Below are 21,885 nucleotides of genomic sequence, written 5' to 3' on the forward strand. Positions count from 1 at the left end.
CTTTGCCCTAACCATTAGGTTGCTGGTCCTGGCTGGGGCTGGACTCCTCTAGTTTCTCAGCCCTTTGCAGTGACCCAACTTTCTGCCACAGCCTGGCTTAGACATCAAGACCCAGCCTGGGTTACCCTGTAATGAGTCCTCCAGAGCAGGGACCCCACAGGCTCAGCGTCCAGCTCCCCTGGCTCCACACCCAGCTCTGTCCCAGCTCTTGTTGATGACTTTTCCTCCCGTGGCTTATTCTGGCCTTGCCCTTTGAAGACCCCAAATACCAAGGGTGTCATGTTGGCAATTCCCTGTCCAGTCGTGCACAAAGCCTTGGCTGTGTGGCATCCCCCACTCCAGAGCGGCTGCCTCCACTGGCTCCCACCTCCCCGGCCTTGTCCCCCGGAGTCACAGGAAGAAGCACAACTTTTCTCTGTCCTCCAGGGACCTGGAAAAGATAGGAGGGTACCCTGGGTGCATCTGTCCTGCCTTGCCAACTGCACCCTTTACAGCTCCCGCTTGAGACCTTAGGACCGGAGGTGCTGCCCACCCCTGCCCCCGTCCCCCCACCCCCCCCCCCCCATCTCCTGGACAAAGCACAAAGGGATGCCCTGCTTGGCCTGAGCCTGCCTTACTGAGGGATTTTTCTGCCCCAGGAAGCTTCCATCTCTGAATAGAAGGCTTTGGGTAATTTCTCCCTGGGTGAGCACCCACTGGGATGTCAGGAAAGGAGGTCAGGGTGCATGGGCAGTGAGCTAGAGTGGGAGAAAGTGCTGAAAGAACTGATTCCTGGAGTAGGTTCATTCACCCACTCCACCCACGCATCCACACATCCTTGCAACAGCCCTGACCACCACCAGCACTGGGGGCAGAAGAGTGAACAGGGCCTCCCCTCTCCTGGCTGGCAGGAAGTTTGGCCAGCAAGTCCCCGCCTTGTATTTGCCAGCTTAGTGTGTGTGTAAAGGATGTGTGGGAGTACACATTGCACAGGCCCCTGCCGACGGGAACGATGGGTCACAGCGTGTTCTACCGCACAGCTGCCCCTGGGGCTGACAGACTCCTGCACCCTGGACTTCACGTGTGCTGAGAACTGGAAAGTTGCAGGCCCCCTGTCCCCCAACTCAAAGCTATTTTTTGACTCTCAGCGGGATGAGCCCTGCTGCTGTGCGGGGAGCTCGTCTGCAGGCCTGTTCCATTTGTTCACTTCTTTGGCAACCACACAGCAGGCTGAGGATGGAAAACAGGGACGGAGGGCCTGGCCATCCCTGAGGCACCTTATCCCTCACTCAAAGGAGAATCCTCCTCCTCCATCTCACACCTAATAAGATGCAAGGGAGAGGAGTACCTGAGAGACCCAATCAAGGGAGGCCCTGCTCGGGGGTCCTGGGCACATGCAGAGGTCCCATGGGCCCCAGCACTTGGTGTCCCTACCACCTCTCCCTGTTATATAGCCTGCAATGGTAGGCTGATTCATCAGGCTTTGCTTGGGCTTCCTCCCCATGGCACCAGCAGGGAACAAAGGAGATGCTGTGTATGTCTGACCCCCGGGGAGAGGAAATGTGCTGCCCAGAACCATGGCTTTTCACTGGCTGAGAAACCACCTGAGGAGCAAGGCAGTCCAGGATTTCCTGGTCCTGTGAGTGGTTTGAGCCGGCCTCTTAGGGGAAGTCCTTCAACAACGAAAAAGCCACCTCCTTCCCAACGCCTGCTGCTCCAAGGTTTGGCTCCATCCTTTCCCTTTGGGTTCTACTTGTTCCCCTGGTCCTTTGGGCCATGGGCGGGAAGCTGCCCAGTCCCTAAGTCCCTCTAAGGCACTAAGCTGAAGACCTCTCCAGAGTGACTATTGGTGCCAAAGACCCAATTCCTGGTGGACTTGGGTTGAAGACGGGAGATGGTGAGCGGGTGCAGGGCCCACGTGCCCAGAGGAGTTAACTCAAACTGATGGGATCTGTCTAGCCCATCAGTCCTTGAGGAGTAGAATTCCCTCCCCCAGGGGCCTGGCGGCACTTCTCCTTAACCCTGGTGGTCATGCTTTCTCACCCAGCCTTGTTCCAGGCCCGCATTTCTGTATATACTGCTGTGTATCGTGTGTATGTATTTATTCCTGGACAAGTGTATTCATCTGCAGCCTTTGCCTGAGGATAAGGTTTAGGACTGGGTGAAGACCAGAATACCAGGGCCGACTAAGGCAACCAGCTCCTATTTCTTCCCCAACCCCCCGGGACCCTGGCCAGTCCCAAGACTGCCCTGACAATCAGGCAGGCTTCCCCACCATGAGCCCAAGCCTTGTCTGCCATTGCTGGCATGGCTCCAGGAGGCTTGGCCTCGGGCTTCCTGGCCTCAGCCCTGCCCTAGCAGGGGTCCTGCATTTAGGCGCAGAGGCCTGAGGTGACCTAGGCTTGCCTCATGACTGGCACCGGTAGGCCTGGCTCTAGTGGGCACCGCTAGTGGGGACCTCCACAAGTGGCCCCCGGGCCTGCCTTCCCCGCACAGCCAGGCTGCAATGCACCTGAGCCGTGAGAGGGTAGCTCCCCCCACCCTCAGCAAATGAGGTGGAGGGGTGGAGAGCATTTTTTGGTTTTGTTTCTGAAGTGGTGCCTGTACCTCCAGCCCCCAGGGGGCCTTCCCTGGCCCCACTTCTCTGCCCCACCCAGGCATCACCATCCCAGCACTTTGCTCCACATTATCCACAGATGCCCTGTGCCGAATGTACCTGAGTGTATGTATTTAAAAGGACTCACATGGGCATCAGAGAATTTATGACTTTGTATCCAATAAAAAGGTGGTGAAACTGGAATATCTGCCAGGGAAGTAAATGGTAGGTGGCCGTATTTGTCCATCTGCGTCACCAAGCCTTTCTGCAGCTAAACTGCACTGAGGCAGGAAGTGGTTGGATGACCTGGATGGCATCAACAGAGTGAATAAAGCATTAGGAAGACCTGTCAGGACTGCAGACGTCGCTGAAAGCCATGCAGGTCACTATCCATCACTGTCCCAGTTCACTCTTTCAGCGTCTGCATGCAGACAAAAAACCTTGGGGTGTCGTTTCTGATTCAGCTGGGAGACGCCATCTTTAAGGACAACCCCTGCACAAGGACGAAAGGAGCAGTGGGCACTGTCCAGTCCCTCAATGGCTTGGCCACCTCTGCCGGAAGTTATAGCCAGCCAATAAGGCTTTTAGCCTGGGAGAGACCAAACTGTCCGTCACTGGCCTCGACTACCCCAGTTTGCAAAATGAAGTCGCGCCACTGATTATTACTCAGGTCTTGAAAGATTTAAAGCCAGTAAAAAGACCAGGTGCTTAGGCTTAAATTGTGAGTGGCTCTAGCATCAAACAGGTAGATGAGCATAACTCTGAGCCAGCTACTTTTATGTTCATAACAAAGGTAGAGCAGCTGAGGCTCAGAAAAATTAGTTTACCCAGAGACTATCAAGTTAGAAGGGATGGGGGGGGGAGGGTTCAAAAAAAGAAAAAAAAAAAAAAAAAAGAAGGGAGGTCAGACTCCACAGTCGGGACCTGATCACCACCCCATCCCTGCTTTTGAGTCCATCTAACCAAGAGGGGATCAGACTCAAGAGACTTTCTTTCTAATCACCTCCCAGTTGCAGGCAGCAAAAGCTTCCATGGCTCAAAGTGACATAGTTACTCACCTCTACCTTCAACAGTTACTAACTACAGCTAGCTGCAGGCCAGCTCTGAGGACTAGTATAAACGAGAACGCAGTCAAACCCTGCTGGTTTCTAGTTGATCTGTGGTGGCCACTGCAAACCTCCATTGGTCAGAAGAAAGCAAAAGGAACCCCCAAGACCACTGGTGGTCAAACAGAGAAGACCACGTGGGTGCTCCTTCAGCCACCTCTCCTCAATGGACTTTTAAGATAATCACTACAGAATTTAAAGGGAATGTGGCCTCTTTACACATTCCTCCGAGAGATCTTGAGTAAGAGAGAGCAGGACACTGAGCCAAAAAGAATATACAAGTGGAAGGAGCAAGCAAGGTAATAGAATGCATTGACTCAAACCCACAGAAGTCCTCGGAGCACTGCCTGGCAAGGCCAGGGCTAAACAAGATGACGTCAGAAGAAAAGGAAGGGACTCCACATCTCCTAACTACTTCTGGGACTAAGAGAGCGCTCCGAGTGAAACTTCTGGACGGAGGCCCCTCAGGTGGAGCTCTCTGCTGGCAGAGTGGACCCTCTGCCTTAAAAACCAGACGCTGTTGAGGACTCAGTCCGATAGGAGAGAAGAAAACTTTTCCGTCTGTCAGGTGAGTACATACGAAAGTAAAATCCTGAGCTGGAGTCAAGACATTTATCAGTAAAAGTCCGGTGCCCAAATAATTTGCAAAGTGAATTCTAAGTCTTAGCTTTATTTAAATAACCTCAGTGAGAACAGAGTGGGCCAATTACGACCCCTTGCTTGTAATACCAACTAACCAAGACGGGGAGAGTAAGCATACCCTGCAGCCAGCCCGCCGGCCACTCATGAGGGACGGGGTGCCTCTCAGTGGGGGCGGCCCCGGCCCCGGCCCCGGCCCGCAGCTGGGGGAGCGTCCACCGTTGAGCGAGGGTTTTTGATGGTTTCATCTACCGACACGATAAGGCAGGCAGCCTCAGAGGCTGCGGTCAGGGCATTGATGCGCACCATAGCTGGCTCCCACACGAAGGCCTCAAAGTTGTCAGCAATGTCCTCGTTGTTGATGTCCACTCCATACCACATGCCCCCCTGAAAGAGCAGGAGAGGTGGGGAGGTTAATAAGGAACTGCTCTCAAGTTTCTTCTTGCAAATCCTCCCAAAGACAAGGTCGTTAGGAAACCTCATACTCTGAACTTGCCAGCATTTCCCTAAGAAAGACGGCATCTGTCTGGCATCACACAAAGAACCTGAAAGTGCAGGTCTTCTCTTCCCACTCGTGCCCCCAACGACCACCCCCTTCAAACCCTAGACATGCTGTTCACACAAGAGCTCTGGGCCCTCCTCTAGGCAACGTGCCGTGTTTTGGGGAGGTCCAGTCCTCAGGTCACCCGAGGACTGTGTATATCACACCACAGTTCTCAAGAGGAACACTTTCCAATCCCTTATCTCGCTGCTTCCACCAGTCCCCACTTCGGATGAGGGAATGGAGATGCAAAGAAGTGAAGGGACTCTCTTAAAATCCTAACAAAGGCAGAAGCAAGGTCACGGAGCGCTGCTGTCACAGTACTGAGCACTTAACAAATATCTCTAAACAAATGTTTGCTAAATAGCAAACGAACACATTTAAGTTCTCACAGAGATCACAACTTAAGAGATGGTAGCACCATGGCTGGACTGCCCAGCAGCAGGGCTCTGGCATGCCTCGCCACCACTGGGAAACCCAGTAACGTGCTCAGCGTGTGCTTCCAGGGAGGAGGCTGCAGGGTGCTCCTGGTTCCTTTGATGGCACCACAAGGAGCTATGATTATACTCTTGGTAGAAGCACTGAAGAAACTCTGGAGGCTCCAGTCCTGGCACTGTGGCTTTCCTTCTGCCCTCAGAGGAGACACAGTTGAGTCAGTACTGGGTTTAGTTCCAGCCCTGTCATGGGCCTGAACACTCTATGGAGCTTGAGTAAGCATAGCACACACTCAAAATTTAGCCCCATGCACCCAATCCCTGGACTCAAGGAGACGGACCCACCTGGGCATGCCGAGCTCGCAGCTTGTTGAGGATGTTTGTGGCATCAAAGCCAGCATTGTCACACAGCTGGCGTGGGATAATTTCCAAGGCCTTGGCATATGCCCCAATTAACAGCTGCTGTTTTCCTGGAACGGTCCTTGAGTAATCCCGCAGGTACTTGGAGAGCTCCATCTCAATGGCCCCGCCACCAGCCACCACTGAATCGTTCTGCAGAGACCAGACCCACCTCTTAATGCGAACAGGCCCCTGGCTCAAGGTCCAGCCACAGCGGAGTTGGACCAGCTAGTCAAAAGGTCCTCCCAGTACAGAAAGGGAGTAGTTCCTCATTCCTCCCTCATCCCAAACCCCAGGAAGCCTAGATGTGGCTCTTGTCTAGCACATTCCAACCTCCATCTGGTGGACCTTATGGTTTCTGACCATCTCCAAGGTCACTTTGGACCTCGAGGGCATTGGTGCAATCACTGGGATGGCTAAGGACAGTAGCTCCACTGTTTGTTTACGAGAACAAGTCTTAGCCTTTAAGGCAGCATGACCTATTTTGAGAGACTGAAGCTGTTTGTCTATGATTTGTGAGGCAATCAGGGCTAACAGGCCACCCAGGGAAGGATAAGTTATATATGGTAGAAATCACCACAAAGATCCAGGAAACCCCCAGTCTAGTACCTTGATGGCCCTCCTGACAATCATGATGGCGTCGTGCAGGGACCGCTCTGTCTCCTCCATGAACTGCTCAGCACCACCACGGAGGATGATAGTACAAGTCTTGGCCTTGGGGCAGCCAGTGAAGAAATTATACCTACACCCAGGATCAAATCATACATGTAAACTTCTTTCTGCTGCCAACCTGTTGTGTATGACCTCACCACGTTCGCCCAACACTCAACAGCTGCTCTTTTGTTCCTCACTAGGGTTTCCAATCCTACTCTTGAAGAGTTTTGGGGAAGGTCTGGGGCTGTAACCCTAGGGGAGAAGATACTGTAGAGTCAGACTTTAGACCCAACTTGATCTTCTGCTCTCCTGAAATACTTTATATCTGAGTTCTTTATGTCCCAAAAGGTGAGACCTCAAAAAAGAGCGGCACATGTTGTATACCACACCCAAAAGATGGCAGAAGGCCAGACCCAGGCAGGTCTCATGAGCTCTGCCAGCAGGCAGCCCAGGCCTATGGCTTGCTTACCTCTCGCCCCCAATCTGGGTCTCTTCAAAGACCTGGCAGCGGCCCAGCACATCTGCTGACAGAGCATTCACACTGGTCTGGATGGAGCCTCCACAGGCCTGAGAAGCACAAGAGATCAGATCACCTTCACATGAAGCCAGAAGAGAGCTTCCTGCCACCTAGTCTCAAAAGCCAATTCCCATGCTAGACCCTGCCACAGTGCCCAGGACTCCCTGCACTGGACAACCTCCCATTTACCCCCCTAAAAGAGGAGAAAACAAAACAGAACAAAGACCTACGAAGGACAAGCAGGCCTGGTCAAAAGGAGATGGAGACCTTTTACTTCACCCAACACCCACGCCTCCAAACTAGTGTGCCTTGGGCCCAACAACTAAAGTTAGGATCAGTGCTTTAGACCTAACGTATCTTGTGGAGATGCTCAAAAAGAAAATAGAGAAATGTGGCTGAAAACATCAGTACTTGAACTGATCTAGCTGATCAGAGCATCACTGCTAGGTTCCCTCACCAATCAGATTTCCTGACTTGCTCTGGTTACACCGAGCACATGCACATGGGATTGGAGTGCTTCACGGCAAAAAAAAAAAAAAAAAAGAAAAGAAAAGAACAAGGTTTAGACAGGCCTAGTCACAGGCCAACCTGACAGTGCACTCCAGTATACCCGTAGTAAATTAAAACCCCTCCAGGGTCACAAAAGCCAAGAAGCAGTCTGTGAATGTTTAGTTACCATCATTGTCCTCTTCAGATCCTCCTCTGGCACACGGCCAGCACAGAACATGTCCCTGTCGGCAAAGTACTGGGTGGCCACATCCCCGATGGGGAGTTTGGACAAGACGACTTTGGCTCCGGAGTGATGGATCCTCTCTAACTTGTCATAGAGAATGTTCCACTCAGCATCAACAATTGCCTGATAATCCTGAAGAGAGACCCAGAAAAGGATAAGGATGCTTGGGGAGGGGAGGGGCGTGAAGGGCAGGGGGGAGATTAGCATATATGGTAGGCTAAAATATACTCCCCAAAATAAAACGTGCTGATGTATTTGGGAATTAAAAAGGGTAAACAAAATAGCCTCTCCTCAGTCCAAGTAACAAGAACCCTACATGAGAAATCAGGAATCACCTAAAACTTTCAGACACCAAAGTAGAAAGAAACCCCAGGACTGGGAGTTACTCCACAGCTGGTATGCCAAGGTGTGAGAAATAGTTTAGCTTGGCAGAGTTGTAGATTCCTCTAAGATGCTGTACCCACGGAGTTCCCAATAACAAGATCCCTTCCCTCCAGAGGCCACTGTGTTTTGGCGACACATTACCCAACAGCACCTACTTATAGCTGGATGACACTGCCACTTGAGATAGCCTTGGTATTATCAGTGATGGGAGCACACCTGTCCCTACAGTGTGGGACCCAGTATAGGAGGTGAGGGGCCCTCAACTGCCCAGGTAAGAGGAATCAAAACACTGGGCTCAGTGTATGGGTGGAGGGCAGCTGCCAGCCCCTTCCCTGGGGCCAGAGAATATTTCAGCAGGTCTCCCCTATCCAAGTCTCCTCAGGTCCCTATCCAAGTCTCTTCACTCACAGAGAGAAGAGTGAGGAAAGAAGTGGGCCTAGTATTTGGACATCAACATATTCAGGGGGACAAGAGGAGAATGGGGCTCATAAGGAGCCTGAGAAACAGCTGGACCCAAGAGAGCCACAAAGACCCAAGACTTTGGCCCAGAACGCTGACAACTCCATGCCTCTAGCCAGCTGGTGGGGCCTACCTCAACTGTGTGGACTCTGATTTCAGCATTATCTTTCTCAGCTTTCAGCTCAAGCTCGACATTTAAAAGGGCAATCATTGGATTATTGTACTTTTTGGGTTGCATTTCAAACCCAGCATAAGAGAAAGTCTTCTTGAACGCGACGCCAGCTACTAGCTGGGACTCCTGTTTAAAAAAACAAACAGTTAACAGTTCAGTCACTACTGGCATGAAATGAAATCAAGCTAGTGCTGTGCTAGACTAACATGTGTCCATTTCTGCAAACATGAAAGAGTTAACCACATCTTTATTTCACTGTTACAACAAAGCCTTTCCACTTTCATAAAAGCTAGGAAAAATACAAAACATATTTTGGTTATCCCTTCAGTATAAAGAAAATCAATCATTCAGCTTACAGGGACTAAGCATGGGAAAGGCCTGTTTGGGCTATTTTCTAAGACTGGCCTTCAAAGCAGGAGCCAAGGGCTAACACTGAATGTATTTACCGACAGTGCCAGGCAAGGAACCAGGCATTTATGAATAAGGCACAGGCCTCTTCAATCCCAACTCACCCCCCCAGTCTTCTACTGGACACACCTACACACGCTCCTACTGCACACGCACACACACACTCCTGTGTACAGCATCCTAGGTCCTTCCTCTTCCCAGGAGATGAAGCCAAAAGATCTTAAGAGTCAGAAATTCCCTGTACAGTTCCCAAGCCACCATTGTGGCTTCCCATGGGTTGGATTTAACAGCAGGGCATACATAGTAAGAAAGCATGCTGCACTTGGGACTGACTTTAGGACTATCTAAAGACCTGGGTTCAAATCTCAGATCTCTTTCTTGCTAAATGACCAAGTCATTTCCCACACGATAAAAAAGGGTATTTCCGTTCAATACCTCTATGTTCTCTGGCCTTCTCACTAGATAAATTAGTTTTATTTATTTTATGAGAGAAAGGGAGAGGGAAGGGGGTGGGAGAGACAGCGCACGCGAGCCCATGCGTGAATGAGAGGGGCAGAGTGCAAGAGAATGTTAAAAAGCCTCCATGCTCAGTGCAGAGCCTGACACGGGATTTGATCCGATGACCCTGGGATCATGACCTGACTGAAATCAAGAGTCAGATGTTCTACTGACTGAGCCACCCAGATGCCCCAAATTATTGTTATTTAAAAAAAATTTTTTTTAATTCATTTTTGAGAAAGAGAGAGCGCAAGTGGGAGAGGGGCGGAGAGGGGCAGAGAGGGGCAGAGAGAGAGAGACAGAGACAGAGAGACAGAATCTGAAGCCAGGCTCCAGGCTCTGAGCTGTCAGCACAGAGCCTGATGCAGGGCTTGAACTCATGAACCTCAAGATTATGACCTGACCCGAAGTCGGATGCTTAACCAACTCAGCCACCCAGGCGCCCCCACCAAATTATTATTTTTGATCCCTAGTTGAGTGAATTGGCCAATCTAATCTCAAGAGTCCAGGGAAATAGGAAGGCCCAGGAGAAGATGGATGACTGCTACCAAAGTAGTGGGTAAAGACAAAGTCAGTAAGCCATGATGGGCCAAGAAAGCACTGGTACCTGGGGCCAAAGACAGGGAAGTAACTCAGATGACCTCCAAATTCCTCACAAGTTTTATTACAGAAAGAGAACCTGAGTCCACTGACATGTGCCATGACAGGAGGAAGGACAACAGAGTGGGAATGCAACTCAGAAGGGTAAAAGTCAAAGAACAGAAAAGTGAAGGGCCAGGCCAGGCTGTAATATTTGAAGCAGGTCTCGCCCCATCCAAATCCCTTCAAGCTGGGTCACCAAGATAGAGAAAATTAAGAAGTAGGGCAGGCCAGAGTGGAGAAAGGCCAAAGCAGCATAGAGATACCAACAGAATGCTTCCAGACAGATACTACTGTGTTAAAAAAAGAACAAGTTACGGTTAGGTTGTGCAATGCACTAGCCATGAACCACATGTTGCTATTTAAATTTAAATAAATAAAAATTAAATTAAAAATTTAGTTCTTCAGTTGTACTAACTGCATTTCAAGTGCTTGGTAGCCACACATGGCCAGTGGCTGCCATAAAATGGACAGCACAGACATGTAACAGTTCTACCGTGACAGGAAGTTCCATTGGACAGCAATGAATTAAAAGCCCCACATGCTGATATGGATCAAATTCTAAAATAAGTTGTTAGTGGCGCCTGGGTGGCTCTGTCAGCTGAGTGTCCAATATTGGCTAAGGTCATGATCTCATGGTTCACGAGTTTGAGCCCCATGTGGGCTCTGTGCTGTCAGCTCAGAGCCTGGAGCCTGTTTCAGATTTTATGTCTCTCTCTCTCTCTCTCTGGCCCTCCACTACTTATCCTCTGTCTAAAATAAATAAACATTAAAAAAATTAAGTTGTTAAACGGACAAAAGTCAGTTACAGAACACTATGTATTATAAATAAGCACTTGTGTTTAGGAAAGCAGTATTTACATATGTATTTACAGATGCGTAAAACAATTCTGGAGGCACCTGCTCGCTCGCTCTCTCTCTCACTCACTCACTCACACACACACACACACACTCTTACTTATTAGTGGTTGTATCTGGGGCAGGAGTGGTGAATGGGACGTTTACTTTTTTCCTTTATGATTCTTTTTACATTTAGAACTATGTATCATCTATCCAAAATAAATGAATAAAAGAAGGGAGAGCTTGGGCATGTCACTTGGAGAATGGACTGAGAAGTACTTCTCAGGCTTATTAACTGAGAGGGTCATAGGTAATTTATCAGATGGAGCTAGTCCCATCCCCTCCCACATTACACTAAGATTCTAACAATCAACTAGTTCAATCTGCTGTTGTGCTGACAAGTAAATATAGGTCCACAGAAATTACAAAATATATCTACAGTCACAGCCTGCAGTGACAGTATGGGGAATACAACTCCAGTCTGACTTCTAGCTCAACACGCATTCTCTCTATTCCTGTAACATGTGTTCATCTCCTGTACCAACCTATGTGAAGGGTCAATATGAAAGCAGAAGCCTCCCAGGGAGGCTGTAGCAGGCTTACCTCTAGGGCACCACCCTGTACCTTTTTGATTCCAATCATTTTAAGCTGCAACAGATCGTCGAGCATCATCACCGCATCCACCACCATCTTAGCGAAGAAGGCTTTCTGCTGGGAAATCAGCTTGGAGCTCAGAGCGGTCATGGCACACTTCTCCAGCAGCTTCCTCTGCTCCCTGGGACACAAGGATAGGTGGGGCCTGTGTCAGGTCTGGAAAGCCCCTTGTCTGAGTCTATTGCAATGTGTAGGGGGCTTCTGTTCTAGTCTCTAAACTCAGCCCACATCAACTTCATCTTCTACAATCTTTAGGGCAAATTATCATTGACAGATGGTGACTGCGGTCAAAGACCTCGTATGTGACAGCTTTAAAATTACAGTCTACAGCCTCTTTTGTGCTGTGAGCTGGGGCACAGCCAAGGGTCTAGCAAGAGCCAAATAGCCCCAGGCCCATATAGGGTGGCAACACGCTTCTACATCCAATTTGGCCACAAAAAGTCAAGGCTCTGACAAAGCCCACTGCAAACTTACACTTTGTCTTCCTTCTTCACCGTCACAGCAATCTCTTTGATCTTGTTAACTGCCTGCCAAGAACAGAAGCCGAGTGAGTCCCTGGTGCCAAAGGCAAACTGGAGAGGTGGGTCCCAGTCTCTCTTGCCACTCTCCAATCTGTTTACTCCCAAATTGTAAGCATTCCCACTCTGCAGCTGAAACACACTTCTGAGTCTTGGTGCTGCCCGGAAACACACAGCTCTATGGTTTAGAAAACTCCCAGTGACAGATATACAGTAGGTATAGTTCTGAAGAATCATCTGGGTATTTCCAGGACTTAATTCTGAATATGCAAGGAACACCAAAACAGATGAGTGGAAACAAGCTAGGACACTTGATTGCGCCAAACCTTCTGGCTTAAGAAAAACACTCATGACAACTGCTAGCACTTTATATATTATTAGACACGTTATGTATGGCATGCATATCTGTATGTTAAACTTAGTATCTTTTCTTTTTAAAAAAATTTTTTTTTTTAAACGTTTTATTTATTTTTGAGACAGGGAGAGACAGCATGAACAGGGGAGGGTCAGAGAGAGGGAGACACAGAATCTGAAACAGGCTCCAAGCTCTGAGCTGTCAGCACAGAGCCCGACGCGGGGCTCGAACTCACGGACCGCGAGATCATGACCTGAGCCGAAGTCGGCCGCCCAACCGACTGAGCCACCCAGGCGCCCCAAACTTAGTATCTTTTCAAAAGCACTTCTCATATGTGATCTCATGTTACCACCCTGAACCAGAGATATTTAAGGGAGAAAGTAAAGCCTAGAGGGACCGACTTGCCTAAGATCACACAATGAAGGTCAAAGGTCAATAAAAGCAGGGTCTCAAAATACGTGTCATGAGGAACTTTAGATAAAACAAAAAACCTCTCACTTACTGAGTCAGTCAGGAAACCTGAGGCTTAAAGAGATTAAGGAAATATCTAGTCAAATAGCTACCGGATGGCAGAAAAGAGATTCATAGGGAGAATTGAGAAAATGTCCAGGGAACCCTGTTACCTCTCTCTATACTCCGCTAAAGGTTTTATCCTGAGAAACACAAGGCTAAGGTAGCCAGTATTCCCATACCAACTGGGTGGCAGTGCGGAAAGCTCGGATGATGATCTGTGGGTGCAAACCTTCCTCCACATAGGGTTTCACCTGCTTCAGAAACTCTGCAGCCAGCAAGGTCACTGAGGTGGTGCCGTCACCGACCTGGAAGAGGATGACAGGAAATTCACATTTCTCACAGTGAGGAATAAGGCCTGAGACTCCATTTTTAGGCAACCTACCCATTTAAACTAGGGACTGTTTAAATTGGTGTGAAATGTTTTTTCTGGAAGCATAGGTGATTGCAATGAGTACAAGGAAGGTGACGATAGTTAGGTATCCATCCCATCAAATGGCTCTGGGCTACAAAATGAATTCCTCAGCCAGGCCCATTCTCCAAAGAGGGCTGATTTTGACAAAGTTCTTCAGGATATGAAATCATATACACAGACTAACCAACAATTTATTTATTACATACAGGCACTATGATGATTAAGACAATCCCAGTCATGCTTATAATACAATACTTATGTGTCTGGTAACAAGAGGCATGAGACAAATATTCTTCAAGGAGCACAAAGTACTATAGGAGTTTACATAAAGATAATTTACAGCCAAATCCTACTAAAACAAACCTTCCAGGACCAGCCAAAGTCCTTTATATTTTAAATACTGTTTGGAATTGACAGATCACTAGTCTGCTAACCTTTCTAATGTAGTAATACTCCACAATGGGATCTAAACCCTTTATTTAAGCATTTTATTTATTTCTGAGAAAGGGAGACAGAATGCGAACTGGGGAGAGGCAGAGAGAGAGAGGCACAGAATCCAAAGGAGGCTTCAGGCTCCAAGCTGTTAGCATAGAGCTGGATGCGGGGCTCGAACTCACAAACCGTGAGATCAGGACCTGAGCCAGAGTCCGACACTTAACCGACTAAACCAATCAGGCGCCCCTCTAAACCCTATTTTTAATGAGGGAGAAGAAGAACTAAAACTAGTTTACCTCTGATTTGGCAGAAATTTATGTTCAGCTCACTTATGTCCATTGTGTAATGTGAGGGACTCTCAAAGGGGGAAAAAGTGTTACTGTGGTAAAGGGTATAAGCTGCCAAATTCCTGGCCAGAAAGGTTTTAGTCAGTAACAGGTCAAATTCAGACTCTTCCCACTTTAATTTCATATAAGCCATACTGTTTTGTAGGCTACTGGGTCCTAATACACCTTTTTATATAACTTCAGAACCTATCTGTAATACTGTAAAATGCAAATCCGTTTCTGTCAACATTTAGTATCAAGACTCCAGTGTTAGAAATGTTTTAAAAGATAGACTGGTCAATGCCACAGTATTGTACACTTAAAAATGGCTAAAGTGAGGGACGCCTGGGTGGCTCAGAAGGTTAAGCAGCTGACTCTTGATCTCAGCTCAGGTCTTGGCATCAGGGTTGTGAGTTCAAGCCCTGCATTGGGTTCCACGCTGGATGTGAAGCCTACTAAAAAAAACAAAAAAACAAAAAAACAAAAAAACCTGAAGTGGTAAATTTTATGTTATCTATATTTTACCAATATTAAAAAAAAAAAAAAAAGATAAACTGGAAACCTTAAAGTTTCCAGCCCCATCTTAAAAGGTGACTAACACATGAGAGCTTAAACTATTTACCAGGTAACTGAAAGGAGCCTGGTCCTAAGATCTCAGCTACATGTAGTAAAAGAGTATGAATTTAAAAAAATTTTTTTTTTTAACATTTATTTATTTTTGAGAGACAGAGTATGAGCAGGGGAGGGGCAGAGAGAGAGGGAGACACAGAATTCAAAGCAGGCTGCAGGCCCCGAGCTGTCAGCACAGAGCCCAACGTGGGGCCCGAACTCACAAACCGCGAGATCGTGACCTGAGCCAAAGTCGGATGCTTAACCAACTGAGCCACCCAGGCGCCCCAAGAGTATGAATTTAGAAGATTAACTTCATCTAAACACTTTACAATTTATAAGCACGTACTACTTATGACATCATAACTTTAGATATATAATCAAAAAACTTTTAAGACAGAAGAGCAAAGGAGCAAGCAGGCCTGTGTTTCAACCTTCACTTAAACACATATGCTTGATCTTCCCACCTCAGCATCTTGGGACTTGGCAATGTCCACTAACGTCTTTGCTGCAGGATGGACAACATCAAGGAGTTTCAGAATTGTGGCCCCATCATTAGAAATCGTTGCTTTGCCTTAAAAGGAACAAACACAAAGTAAAAATTTAAAGACCTTTTCTCCAGTTGGACTTGGAGCCCAAGCACACTTTACTGGGATGGGGCAGAGGAGATCATGGCATAAATAAACTGATCTTTTTATAGATTTAGCTCTGTGCACAAAGGGCCACCTAAAATCACAAACTTCTGAAGACCGTGAGCTCCCGATTTTCTCTGAACAGCATTTAGCATACATTGAACTGGATGTAGAAAATACTAAATGGGAATGAGAAACCATTTAGATATTCTTAACATAGCTGATGCCTACTATCGTCTCACATGTCAGTTAATATACTAAAACACGAGGGGGAATTCTGTCTTGGTAATATGATACAACGGGAATGACCAAAGTTAACTTAGATAGTTCTCTTTCATGTTTCCAGGCTGCATCTCTCTATGAGGCAACATGTTCCTGAGCCCAACTTCTTCCATATATCCCTGTAGGGTTCAGCATTCAGGACAATGTATGAAATGGAACCATCTCCTAGCAAGCAATCCTTCAGAGACCTTAAAAGCAGTGGAATTTCTGATACCAACTTCTGCTAGCCCCAGCACTCCCCAGGAGTCTCCTCTTCTGCACACTGGCCTGAGGAACCCTGCAGACTTACCTCGGCCGTCTACGATCAGCTTGTCCATGCCACGAGGGCCCAGGGTGGTTCTTACAGCTTCTGCAATCACCTGGCAGGCACTGATGTTACTTACAAGCTGGGGGATGCCTTGGGAGCTATCGGTCCCCTCTTTCAACAGGATAACTGGTGTGGGCTACAGAAGAAAGCAATTGACTGCTTTTAATAATCATCTACTACAATGAAATTCAAGGAGGGAGGGGAAAAGAAAAATGTTTTCATCTCTCTCATAACAAATACCTGGAGGTCTTTTGTTATTTTTTTATTTGACAGAGAAAGCACATGCACGCACAAGTGCAGGAGCAGGCTCCACGCTCAGCGCAGAGCTTGACTCAGGATTTGATCCCACAGCCGTGGGACCATGACCTGAGCCGAAATCGAGAGTCGGACGCTCAACCAACTGAGCCACCCAGGCACCCCTCTGGAGGCCTTTAAAACCATATTCCCACTGTCCACCACATAGATTTCTTAACCAGCCTCTACATCCAGAGATACTGCCAGGACTACAACATACCCTACAGGCGTGCTAGAAAATGGTCATGGCAAGCACGATTTGGTCTAAAAGAACAAATCAAATACTGTGTTCTCCAGCGCTCGGCTGGACGAGCACAGCCTTTTCAACTTCTGACACTATTCCCTGTGTTGAAGAATTAGGTCAGAGCACAGGAGGAAGAAGCCCAATGTTCACCCTCTGGCAAAGCAACCACTTATCTGCATTACAGCTTAATCTTAGGGAAGTTGATGGGGCACTGATGCAAAACACGAGGCGCCAGCAGCTTCAGGTGGTGTCCTGGAGATGCCCAGGCAGGCAGCTTTACCACAACGCTCAGCTGGAGAGCAGGGAAGCAGCATGTTGTCCCGCCTCACAAAACAAGTCTAATTCATACAGCAGTGTTTCCATTCTCATGCTGGTTCCACAGAGCTTCCTTGTGACCAATCTCCAACCAAATGTCCCACAGAAGTTTTTCTCTATTCTGCATGCCAGTCTTTTTTTGTTTTGTTTATTTATTTTTGAGACAGAGAGAGACAGAACATGAACGGGGGGAGGGTCAGAGAGAGGGAGGGAGACACAGAATCTGAAACAGGCTCCAGGCTCTGAGCTGTCAGCACAGAGCCCAACGCGGGGCTTGAACTCACGAACTGCAAGATCATGACCTGCGCCGAAGTCAGACGCCTAACAGACTGAGCCACCCAGGCGCCCCTGCATGCCAGTCTTGAGAACAATCACTACCCCCAAAGGGGCTTAAATGGCAGACCTGCAGAAACTCTGGGAAGACAGGGATACCCGCGTAAAGGCCTGCTTAGCTACCTCTGCTCCAGTGACCATTAGCACTGACAGTAATTCCTCAGCTTAGCAAACTAGAGTCTGTATCAAAACCTGTGCCTTCAGAGATGAGCTCATAAACCAGACTCAGTCTTCCGTGTTTGTGACTAATTTTGTATGTGTGAAACAAAACAGTAAAGATAAAAACTGTTTTAAAACTTGTTATGCTATGTGTGTGCTATTAGGCTGCAAGTTAAAATTTACTTCTTACCACAAATTGCCATAACAAGTTTGAAAGCCACTGCCCAGGCCCACCCCTGTGGGTGCTCCAGGTATCTGAGCAGGAAAGGAAAGCACAAGGTTGTGTCAACTCAACAATAAGGAGTCAGGGATTCACACACCAGAAAGTCTAGTGACCCATGAAGCTGACTCCATGTTCACTGGCCAATTCCTGAAAAAGTTCAACTCCTCTGGCTAGTGTAGCAGGAGGGCAGTGGGTAGACAGAAGACTGGAAAAGGGCTGAAGAGGCAGGTGAGAACCAGATGGCATACTCAATTGTAGATCATGGTAAGGAGTGTAGATTTTTATTCCTACAAAAGGAAGGCCTGGAAAACCTTTTAGCAGAGGAATGGCATGTTCTTTTTTTAATGTTAATTTTGAGACAGAAGAGAAAGCGGAAGCACATGCTCCTGAGTGAGCAGGGTAGGGGCAGAGAAAGAGAGAGAGAGAGATTCCCAAGCAGGCTCAGCTCTGTTAGCGAAGAGCCCCTGTGCTGATGCGGGGATTCACCTCACATACAGAGAGATCATGACCTGAGCCAAAACCAAGAATTGGACACTTAACCAACCAAGCCACCCAAGGCGCCCCACGAATGGCATGTTCTGATTTACATTTATCTACATAAAACACAAAGAGAGAGAAAGCAGGAGGCAAGATGTAATATGTAAGTGCATAAAAGGGGGCTGGAAAGATGTGCATCGAATGCTAATGAGTGAGAGCGAAGGTAAAGAGGGTTCTGACACTTTGTATTATATGTTTTGTTTTAATTTTTTTCTAATGAACAAACTTTTTTTTTTTTTAAGGAACGCCTGAGACAGGATGCCTAGGTGGCTTGGTTGGTTAAGTGTCCAACTCTAGATTTTGGCTCACTCAGGTCATGATCTCACAGTTTGTGAGATAAAGCCCCACATCAGGCTCCACTCTGACAGCACAGAGCCTGCCTGCTTGGGATTCTCTCTCTGCCCCTCCCCTGCTAACAGGCACGTTCTCTCTCTCAAAATACTAAACTTAAAAAAAAAAAAAAAAAAAAAAACAACTTTAGTAAGAATGCCTGTCAGATAACCCCTAAATCTGGGGTCAGGCATGGGCTGGAGGTAAAATTCCTTCCCTTTCACCAGTGTCCCAGGTCTGGAGGCAAGAAATGGCTTTTTTGGCCAAACTTCTTTCAAGCCTCTTCCACCTTTTGTAAGGAAAAAGGTGTCCCCACCTTCTCCTAGTCCTGCTAAATTATGCCTCATGGCAGCCCCCAAGCTTCCTTGCTTCATCCTTGCCCCAGATAGTCTTACATTTCGAAACAAAAACTAACTTGGATCTCAAGTTCATCTTATTGCCTTCAACAAATTTTCACCTCTCCAACAGGCTAACATCAATGCATGTAAAGATTTTTTTCTCAACCCACCCCCCCCCCCAAACTGTACCCCTATTTACAAGAGCTACCCTGGCACCTTCTGCCAAAACCACTTTCTTGGGGCACCTGGCTGGCTTGGTTGGTAGAGCATGTGACTCTTGATCTCGAGGTCATGAGTTTGAGCCCCATGTTGGCTGTAGAGTTTACTTACTTAAAAAAAAAAAAAAAAGTATATATATATATATATATATATACACACACACACGTATATATACACATATATATACATGTGTGTACATACATATGCGTGTGTGTATGTATATGTACACACACACATATATATAAAGACATTTAAAAAAAAAAGTTTCTTATCAACAGGCAAGTGACTCACCAAAGCCCCAATTCTTCTAACATATTTTCTCAACAGCAGCCAATAGGGGCACCCCGAACAGAGGATCCCATAATTCCCTCTTTGCTTCCTCTTGGTGTAATTTTTATATCACCATCAATCTTAAAGCATGACCTTCCCAAAGGTAAGGACTATAGGAATCTCAATTTGTGGAGCGCCTAGATTTGGCCACATAGAAAGCAATATACAGCAGCTTATGATGTTAAATTCAACTTTACATATACTTGCACATGTTTCATTCAAACCATGAACCTTACCAGCTTCTAATTTTTGGAAAAGCACTGGCAGTGTGGTGACACCAAATCCACAGAGAGTTCTTAAATACAAAGCAAGGAGCAGCTGCCCACAGTCCCTTTGTTCCCTATGCTTTGTAGGCCCTACAGAAGTCTCACATTCCAAAAGGAGAGATATAAACAGCTAATACCACAAGGAAAAAGAGCAGGGGTCAGTTCAGGAAAAACCCAAGTGTGGTGGAGCATCCCAGTAAAGGGTTTTATCACCAGACTGAAGAACCTTGGTTCTGATCCTCAGTTCTTTCAATGCCAACCAAAACTCTTATGGTAGCCTTGTCAGCAGGATAGATTACAGGGAGGAAAGGAAGCAAACCACTACCTAGCAGAATAGCTAACATTTGCCAATTGCTTATTGATGCTGGGCACTTCATATGTATTAGCTCAATGAATCCCTTCTAACACACTGAAGGCCACAAATTTAACATGCTCAAAGTCACACACATGGTAGGTGGCCCAGCTTAAGTTACAAAACTAGGCATTCAGTGCGGCTCCAGAGCCCTTACTCTCAAGGGCTCTGCTGACTCTGCACAGAAGATGAAGCCGACTTCAAAAAAGGTAATGCTGAAGAGGGACTGAAAAAGGGCAGTACTGGAGGTATAAAGGGGAGAAAGTACAGATCAATCCTAGGTTCCTTCTCTCTGTGGGTACAACTGGATTCACAGGGCATTCCCTAACAGAACACTTCATATGTATCAGCTTGACATCTACCAGGACAGGAAAAAGCAGCAGAAGCCCAGAAAAGAACAGAGAACTTCCTCTGACTGACAGAAATGAGTTAATTGCCAAGTGCACTACAGGGAGCAGTAAGTATCCCAGTCATCGTTTTGCCTCAAACACCTTCTTAAACGCTGGCCGTGTTCAACAGCAACTCAAGAGATAGCAGGAGGCCTGGGAATCCAATGGAAGTTATCTACAACTGAGATGGCACAAAAAGATGATGCAGAAGTGGGGGGGGGGGGGGCAGCCCTGCAGGATTCATCAAGATCCCCAATTCAAGAAAACGAAACCCAGAGTTAGATGGCCAACTAAGAAAAGCCTGGCCCGATGCCAAATCCGGAAGGGCAAGAGAGGGTTGGAGTCAGAGCCCGGGTCCTTCCACCTCTGATGTGCTGTCCCCATCTGCCCTCTCCATTCTCCCGGCTGAGGAGCTGCACCCGCAACAACCAGCTGGGTACGGTATATTCAGCAGGCGCTCAATACGCGTTTACTTAAGCAATGAACGAGTGTTAAAGTACAAACCAAGTCTGTTTCCATTTATGTGGCAGCAGGCGGGCTGACCGACCGGCAAGCAACCCTAGTTGAGCCCTTCCGCTCAGCCCAACACAAGGTCCCCACGCTGCCTCTGCCCTGTTCTAGGAAGCACACGTTTTTACATCCTACATTTCCCCAGGCACCAGTGCTTCCCAGTCGGCCCGCCGGCCGCGTTATGCACGCTCAAGTCGGGACTCCATTTAACACAGGTTACAATTGCGGGGGGCTCCAAAAACCGGGTCCCCTCAGCCGGCTTGCGGCCCCGAAGCAGCTTGGGACTTGTAGTCCCCAGTCGGCCACACCAGAACCTTCCCTCCAGCCCCACAAAGTCCTCGCCCAGGGCCCATGTTCCGTGCTCCGGCCGAAACAGGCCGCGGAGAGCCAGGGTCGCCCACAGACAAGGGGTGGGGGCAAAGACAGAGTTAGTAGGCAGCGGAGGGCTCTATGGAACTGACCCCGGCCGGGCGGTGCCACCCAGGGGCCAGATGGCAGCGGATGGCGACAGACAGGCGGAACGCCACTCACCATCATTTTGGAAGCTCGTTTAGTGGCCCGCTACACCTTCTCTCTTCTCCGCGTCGGGGCCGCCCAGCAACCCCACAATCCCCCGCGCCAGAGAAATCCCCAGAAGCTTCGCCGAGCCGTTGGCTCGGGAGAGGAAGGGGACGGGCCACTTCCGCTACTCTATGGTTTGCTACCACAGAGTCAGTACGGCTAGAAAGGCCAGAGGCTGGGCCTCGGCGGGGAGAGGCGTTGGTTACCGAAGGGTCGCAGGGTTGTGGTTATGCATTTCTCTTTGAGCATGTAGACTCCTTGCTCGGCTCGCATTACCCACTAAACCCTCATTCTTTCCCCCACCTCCGAAAGCCAGACCAAGGAACACAGTAAGCACATTTATTGAACGCTATGGGACAGGCTTATGGTAAATAAGCAAATAAGCACCTGGTGAGAGATCTCATAAGCCCTTCCAATCCTATGACGTTGGTACTGTTATGTCTA

At 48.0% G+C, this 21,885-nt stretch overlaps 1 protein-coding gene and 1 pseudogene across 1 annotated transcript; both read right to left on the reverse strand.

Annotated features, from left to right (window-relative positions):
• The window catches only part of LOC131484911 (single-stranded DNA-binding protein, mitochondrial-like), a 236,788-nt pseudogene that overhangs the window by 129,990 nt on the left and 84,913 nt on the right, over positions 1-21,885 (reverse strand).
• On the reverse strand, positions 4,323-21,563 carry CCT7 (chaperonin containing TCP1 subunit 7). The gene is made up of 12 exons (XM_058683695.1): positions 21,412-21,563; positions 16,024-16,177; positions 15,288-15,394; positions 13,218-13,343; positions 12,127-12,179; positions 11,602-11,773; positions 8,575-8,739; positions 7,542-7,730; positions 6,818-6,915; positions 6,304-6,436; positions 5,641-5,847; positions 4,323-4,707 (listed from the first exon to the last, which is right to left on the reverse strand). The coding sequence occupies exons 1-12, from the start codon at positions 21,415-21,417 to the stop codon at positions 4,486-4,488; spliced, it is 1,632 nt and encodes a 543-aa protein (XP_058539678.1). The 5' UTR covers positions 21,418-21,563; the 3' UTR covers positions 4,323-4,485.

The sequence above is a fragment of the Neofelis nebulosa genome, chromosome 9 (assembly GCF_028018385.1).
Source record: "Neofelis nebulosa isolate mNeoNeb1 chromosome 9, mNeoNeb1.pri, whole genome shotgun sequence".
NCBI lineage: Eukaryota > Metazoa > Chordata > Mammalia > Carnivora > Felidae > Neofelis > Neofelis nebulosa.

Excerpts from the sequence above, each read along its gene's own strand:
- CCT7 (XM_058683695.1), bottom strand. Across the intron at positions 7,731-8,574 it reads TCAGAGTCCACACAGTTGAG|GATTATCAGGCAATTGTTGA; the intron begins GTAGGCCCCACC and ends GTCTCTCTTCAG. Across the intron at positions 5,848-6,303 it reads TTGTCAGGAGGGCCATCAAG|AACGATTCAGTGGTGGCTGG; the intron begins GTACTAGACTGG and ends TGGTCTCTGCAG.